This window comes from Kryptolebias marmoratus, linkage group LG1, assembly GCF_001649575.2.
Source record: "Kryptolebias marmoratus isolate JLee-2015 linkage group LG1, ASM164957v2, whole genome shotgun sequence".
NCBI lineage: Eukaryota > Metazoa > Chordata > Actinopteri > Cyprinodontiformes > Rivulidae > Kryptolebias > Kryptolebias marmoratus.
In genome coordinates, this window is record NC_051430.1 from 6,985,797 (window position 1) to 6,993,539 (window position 7,743).

Sequence of the window (7,743 nt, forward strand, 5' to 3'; positions counted from 1 at the left end):
CTTACTGACGACATGATATAAAACGCTTAATATCCAGACAGCGCTAATAATCCATAAGCTCTCATTTCTCTTAAAAAAGAAAAAGCAATTCACATAAGCAATTAATGTTTGAAGGAACTTTGAGTTAATTTCTCTTTCCCACTCTCCAGGCCTGGAACCAAGCATCATCAGACCATAGACGGTAAGTCATATTTGCTTCACAAAGCTGCTAATTTAGAAAAAAAAGTTATGATAATAGGAAAAACAGATACTCTAAACTAATTCAAAAATAGGTTTGATAAATAACATCATTTAGGGAGTTTAAAGTAAAAGGAATAATAGGTGGTTAAAGAACGAGATGAAATGAATTTCCTCCAATGGGTTGATGGGCTCTCCATCAGACATGGGGTCAGAAGCTCAGTCATCTCGGAGAGGCCGAGATGACTGAGCTGTTGCTCCTCTACATCCAGTGTCCCTCATTGGTAAAATTACATTGCAACAGCAGAAAGTGACAGGCAATTTGTTCACACAAACATACATATACCAATGTGTGTTTATAAATATGCACACACAGAGAATTAAGAGAAACATACTGTAGAGGAAGGGCAAAATTACAACCAAAAAATACTTTGGTAGACTTTAACATTTACTCCCATCCTAAGGAATATGCATATGAGAGGGACAATTTAAGAGATGTGCATTTTGCCTAAAATATTTGAAATACTAACAATATGAAATTTATTAATATAGAAAATGTTTTTCTAGGGTATTAAAAACATACTGTAATAGTTATGGTTAAAAATGCATTCAGAATCTATATTTTACCAAGCAGTGAAACAAAGATCTCAAGTATTGCATGGGGTAGAGTTTTAACAGTACTCAAAATTGACTCTGCATCCATATTTGTTTCATCTTCCTTCCCCTCAGATTTGACGACATACATGTAACACAGTTCCTGTCTTGTCCTTCTAGTGTTGCACTTCATGTGGAGATGCAAAGACTGCGAGAGTGTGTTTTCCAGAAGATCTGAATTGCTCAAGCACTACAAACTAAACCACAGGCATTATGGACGGGGCTATTCATATCCATGCACATATTTAAGTTGCGCATGTAGATTCAAGACCTGGAATGCTTTATTGAACCATTTATCAAGATATCATCCAGTCCACCAAACAGTTACCAATGACTTAACTACATTCAAATGCCCCATTTGTGATTCTAATCAACTTTCCACTGAGAGAGATTTTTTTCAGCATATATTTCAACATCTCAAGAACAAGGAAACAGTCACATGTGTGTTTCAGGATTGTGTTTATCAAACAAATAATTACGAGAACTACAAAAGTCATAAGTACAGAAAACATTCTGATGCTAACAATACATTGAAGACTGGGATTACTGAAAAAATACGATTAGACTGTGGTGAAGAATTGTGTGCTAGTTTTGGCACTGACATTTTTGATCAGGACAGTACTGTGCAAGATAATCCAAATCACACATTTAACAGGAACGATTCTGAAAACTTAGAGAGAGATATTGAACTTAAACTTGCATCAGTTCTTCTAAAGTTAGAAAGCAGTTATCTTGTTTCAAATGCAGCTATTGATGATCTATTGCAGGAGTTAAACTATTTAATTGGTTCTTTGTCTCTGCCTGTTACATGTAGAACTATAACCCAAATATTACACAATCATCGTTGCCAGTTTGACCCATCAGTTGTTGAAAAACTTGCCAAGGCCCTCTGTGAAACAAACCCTGTAAAAAAAGCAATAGGAAAGAAAGGCTCCCTTTCTAGTGCCTGGAGACGAAAAAAATTCTATAAAAGACATTTTAAAGTGGTAGAACCTGAAGAATATATTCTTGATAAAAAAAATAGAAAGTCATTCCAGTATGTATCAATCCTAAAGTCTTTGCAGCAAGTTCTTGATTGTGAGGTTATCTTGGATCAGACTGATAACTTAAATAGTCTTAATAAAGTACCACAAAGAAGGGATGTTCATGCATATAGGTCTTTCTACGATGGGTCATTTTTCAGTGAAAATGAGCTTTTGAGTAAGGAGGAGAGCATTTCATTAGTATTATATATTGACGATTTCGAAATATGCAACCCTCTCGGGACATCTAAACGGAAACATAAAATTTGTGGTGTATACTGGATTCTTGGAAATTTACCACAGGAGTGTAATTCTAACTTGTCTTCCATTTACCTGGCTGCTTTAATCAAAACTAATGATTTGAAGTCCTATGGTTACGAGAAAGTTTTAGAACCTTTACTTAATGAGCTTGTGATTTTGGAACAAAAAGGGGTCTTTGTCTCAAAGTTGGGGAGAGCTGTAAAAGGCACAGTTCAGTGCGTGGTTGCAGATAATCTTGCTGCCCACAGTATTGGTGGCTTTGTAGAAAACTTCACAGGGTCATACATATGTAGGTTTTGTCTTGCAGTTAAAACAGACATTCAAACTACAGAGGTTAAAACTGGTGCATTTACCTTGAGAACTAAAATCATTCATGCGGATTGTTTAAAAAATATCGAGGAACATGAATTGCCAAGTTATCGAGGTGTGAAATCAGCGTCCATTTTATCGCATTTGTCATATTTTGACATTACTACAGGTCTTCCTCCAGACATTGTACATGACCTGTTTGAAGGAGTTGTTCCTTTTGAACTAGCTTTGTGTCTGGGTGTTTTGATTAAGAAAAAGTATTTCACTTTGGCATCACTGAATGATGCAATAGCATCTTTCAACTTTAAGGGTACTGATAGAACTAATCGACCTCAACAAATTTCCCTCCATTTTGAAGCCAAAAAAAGTGTTGGGGGTAACGCACATGAGAATTGGAGTTTGCTCAGATTCTTACCTTTGTTGATTGGACACAGTGTGCAACATGAGGAGCCAGCTTGGCATATCTTAACAGACTTGAGGGACATTGTTGATCTTGTGGTCTGTCCCATGCACACAGAGGACTCTATTGCCTACCTTGACTTTAAGATCTCAGAACACAGAGCACAATTCCAGGAGGTTTTTCCTAATTGTGACCTTAAACCAAAACACCATTTCTTGGAACATTACCCACAGTTGATTCGCCAGTTTGGTCCTTTAGTAGCCTTATGGTCCATGCGCTTTGAAGCTAAGCATAGTTTTTTTAAAAGAGTTGCAAGAAATATCAAGTGCTTTAAAAATGTCCTCTGTACTCTTGCAGACAGACACCAGTATCAGATGGCACATCATTTGCATGTATGTGGTTTTACAAAACCTCATTTGGAAGTTACAAATGTTTTCACAGTAACAACTGATGTTCTTGATAAGGGAATCGTAAATGCTCTCAAACAGAAGTTTTCAAATCTGGCCACAGTATGCATGACTAAAAGTGCAACATTTAATGGACTGAAGTATAGATGCGGGATGATCTTGATCCATGGCTCATTGGGAGGATTACCAGAGTTCATTGAAATCATCCAAATGGTGATCCTGGCAAACCAGCTATTCTTTCTGGTCAGAAAACTTGAGGGGTGGTATCTTGAGCATTATAGATCTTACAATCTCAAAACATCGTCAGACAAAGAACTGAAACTGGTTGAGCTACAAGACCTAACGGATGTTTACCCGCTGGTAGACTACAAAATTCGAGGAATGCGTCTTGTGACAGTGAAAAGATATGTCCACGTTTTATGGTAATATAAGATTGCATGTTTACAAAAGATTTTATTTTTTCTTTATGGCTGAAACTACCTTTTATTTTGTCTTCCCCTCTATAAGCAAATGTTCTAACATTCAACTAATGTATATAACGTATATTGTGAAGATTTTAAATAGCGGCCTACATCACTTAACTGTGTTTATGCACTTTTCTCAGATTGCCATGGCAAGTTCAAAACCTGGAAGAGTGAAGGTGATTCTAGAAGAGAGCAACACTGAAAAACTGACTCTTCCAAATGGCATACCAGATTCTCTGGATGATCTTCTCAGCAAGGTGAAGGATACCTTTGGTTTAAAGACCAACATCAGACTGCAGTATATGGACAAAGACTTTGGTAATGACTTCTTCAACCTCAGCTCAACTTCTGACCTTGAGGACTTGGGAACAGTCAAGGTGATTCAAGAAGAAGCAGTTCAACCTTTTGTTGACATTGAAACAGCTCCATCTTCTTCTGCAGTTCACTCAGATGACAGCAGTTCTTTAGCTTCAAATGACACTATACTCCTCTCCTCCCCTGAATCCTTCTCATCGCGAACACAACAATGGCCAGCCAACTTTCCCATTCCCATGTTTTCGTATGACACTGAACGTCAGCTACAGAAGGGGAACTCTGAGTATAAGGCAAACAACAAAATATTGACAGTTACCCCACGAATGAAGACTGACATCCTAAATAGATTAGTAGAAGAGATCTACAGATACAGAGCCTATCCAGAGGATGCACAGTTCTGTGTAGTTGCAGAGGCCTTGATTAAAAAACATCCATGTTTAAAAGAGCCTGGTTCATTCAATGGTTGCTACGGTTGGAAACAAAGGCTGAAGTACAAAATGGGAAACTACAGGACTCTACTCAAGTTTCAAGGATGTCCAGAATTGACTGTTAACTCGCTTAAAAACAAAGCCAGTACTTCGGTGTGTCCCGCTGCAAAAATAAAGAAGCCAAGACGAGCTGAAGCCAACTTCTATCCATCCTTTCCAATGGGAGAAACACAAGAAAGTATGGAAAAAGAGAGAATTGAACTCTTGACAGCAATCAAGAAAAGGAACAATGACAAGGTCATTGCGGACAAAATGGCTCGTACCTTTGCCTACAGGCGTCAAGAGGTGGTGAATGAAGAACCTGGCATCGAGGATTTCAAGGACAGATGGCCTGCTCTGTTCCAACAGAAAGAGGTAGTAATGCAGATTGAGGATTTTTACTTAGATTTGGGAATGATTGGTCAGTATTTACTTTAAGTAATTTTGTAACATACTAAATAAGTTTTATTTTGTTTCTCAGATTAATGCGGAGTTCCTGAGACTCATGGCTCTTCCTCTTGAGCAGACTTTCTTTGCCCAGTTGGACAGGGTCTCAAGTCAACTGATTGAAGTCATCAAAGCCAAGGGAGGAGCAATACGTGCAAAAATAGCTGGGACCATGAAAATCTATGAGGAGGTATGGATATTACTGATAGGAACACTGAGGGACATTTACCATTTTAAATTTAAAACAAAGAAGTTAAAGTCTAGTAACTTTCAGACTTCTTGTTAAAATTATTTATACTTGATACACTTTGTGCAAAGCTAATATCACTCAAAGAAAAGCAAGTTTAACTGTCTTGTGTATATTTGGTGGATTTAGTCAGTCTGTATTGTGGTTCATTCATGAATTTCATAAAATACACCTTTCTATCCAACTTGCCAGAAACTAGTGCTTTTGTTAAATTTTTTGAGCTTATTTTTAAATTTGAATTTTTTAAATGTTAGACTTGTATCAATTTTATGCTGCAAGATATCTCTTTAATGACAAATGATATTCATTAGTACCAGTAGATTGCGCTAAGAAAAAGCCTTAACCTCAACAATATAGTTTAGTTCAGGGGTGGGCGACTCCAGGCCTCCAGGGCCGGTCTCCTGCAACTTTTAGATGTGTCTCAACTTCAACATACCTGAGTCAAATAATGAGGTCGTTAGCTGGACTCTGGAGAACCTGACTGCATTTAGGAGATGATTCAGCTGTTGGTTTCAAGTGTGTTGGACCAGGGAGACATATAAGAGCTGCAGGACACCAGACCTCCAGGACCAGGACTGCCCACGCCTGGGCTAGTTTCACAAATTGAGACTTGAAGCATAAATGTTGCAGAGGTGGAATCTGCCTAATTTTGAGAGCACCATTAAAACCCGGTGGACATGTGGGCTTCACATTATGGTATTTGTTAGTCCGTTGCTGTTGTGAATAGCCTGAATATATTACTGTTACATCAGAAATCTTCTGAGATATGGAATATTGATGATAAATTTTCTCCAGGTGGAGGACATTGGGATTCGAAGGGAATGTGTTCTGAAAGGGCTCATCACCTTTCTTGGAGAGAATCCAGAAGACCTTATTAAGGAATACTATGTAAGTTTCTTTTAAAGGTTTGAAGCTGCATCTTATCCCATTCAGGAACATTTAAAAATTCAATGTCAGTTGCTTGTACCTTTTTAGATTACTTCTGACCTGGCTTTTCTATTTGTAAACATCTTTTTTAATACATGAGGCAGATTTGGTTTCATAATTATAAATTTAACATGGGTATGTCCTGCTTAAATCCAGCAGTGGTGTGCTTTACTATTCAGCTATCAACTTCATTTCCTGTTCACTAAAATAATAAACAAGTTAATAAGAATGTTTTAGTCATGCTATTTTCATATCGGCTCCAAAATATCTGATAAACAAGATGACCATTGGCTGGATTACTATTCTGCTTTGATGTATAATCTATGAATTGCAATATGACAATACACATGCTTGCATTATCTTTTCAAAAAACATTAAAAATCACCCTTTAAGTTATTCTATTTGTAAAGCAACTTTGAACTTAGAAAATTTATCAAGGATATTTCAGATGCCATAAATGATTCTCTTCAATTCACAAGCTGTACACTTATACACTTATACTTGATGCTTGCATTCATGAGACTTTTATTTTTCAGTTGACACATTAGTTACAATCTTCAAGTTTAACATATTGTTTATCTCACTACAGGACAGCTGTGGAAATGATGCCCAGATGGAACTCAAACAACTCACCCTGGCAGTGTTTGTGATTCGGAAGGAGGGAGAGGGAATGAAAGAATCCCCAGAAGACATTGGCATCGTCATTGAGGGAGTGGAAGTGTTACATGACCTGACTTCAGTTGCCTCAGCATGTGCCCTGCTTCTGGGTTTGATATATGCCCTTAACCTGGCTTATCCAAAGCCTCTGCGCTTCACATTTGAAGTGTTTCAAAAAATCTTCATGCAACTTGACCAACACAAGATGTCTCCTAAAGTTCAGAATTTGTTCGGAAGACTTCAGACCTCACAGTAAAGACAATTAATTGCATGTTGTGCAAAACGACAGATTATTTTCTGTCTTTGTTTGAACATGAGGTTGCCATGTTTTGGAAGCTAAACCTCAAGAGACTGAACTTTTTCAATTTCTTTTGGGACATTGTGCATGTTAAAGCCAAAGCATTAGTAGGCTGCTGTAGTATTGTTTACAGACACTTTTAACAGCGTTCTTTCATTTTTCAATTTGGATCAGCATATTTGTGCAATGCTTAATCTGAAAGTTGGAGGATGGTAGCTCTTCAGAACTGGACTTGGGTACCCCATGTTAAGTTTACTAAAAAACAAACCCAATTAAGCAGAAAAGCAAAAGATCTGTGTAGTATGTTCAGTGCACAATATGTTGTGAAAAATCTGAGTTTGTGATTTCACAATAAAATATAAAATTTTCTATGTGCAATTTAGATTTATTATAACCACGTTGAATTTTTCAGAAGTGTAAAGGAATTTTACTGCTATTTTAAAAGCTAAAACATACTTTAAAAGTGACTTATATTTAAGCATTATTATAAGTACAAAATAAGTATAAACGACTTTGGGGTAGTTTTGTTTTTTAAGTTGGAACAACTTAAATTTTTGAGTTGACTTTCTATAAATTTAAGTAAGATGGATTAAAAAATTTTATATGAACTAAAGTAAATAAATTGAGTTGGACTGACCTACATTTGTCAAGTTAAACAAACTAAAAAAATTAAGTTGATCCAACTTAATTG

General features: G+C 36.7%; 1 protein-coding gene across 1 annotated transcript; it reads left to right on the forward strand.

Moving 5' to 3' along the window:
* The first annotated feature begins 419 nt into the window (after window positions 1-419).
* LOC119617661 lies at window positions 420-5,933 on the forward strand. Its single transcript, XM_037979505.1, has 4 exons — window positions 420-461; window positions 3,835-4,851; window positions 4,958-5,113; window positions 5,898-5,933. Exons 1-4 carry the CDS (start codon window positions 420-422, stop codon window positions 5,931-5,933), a joined length of 1,251 nt encoding a protein of 416 aa, XP_037835433.1.
* The last annotated feature ends 1,810 nt before the right edge of the window (window positions 5,934-7,743 follow it).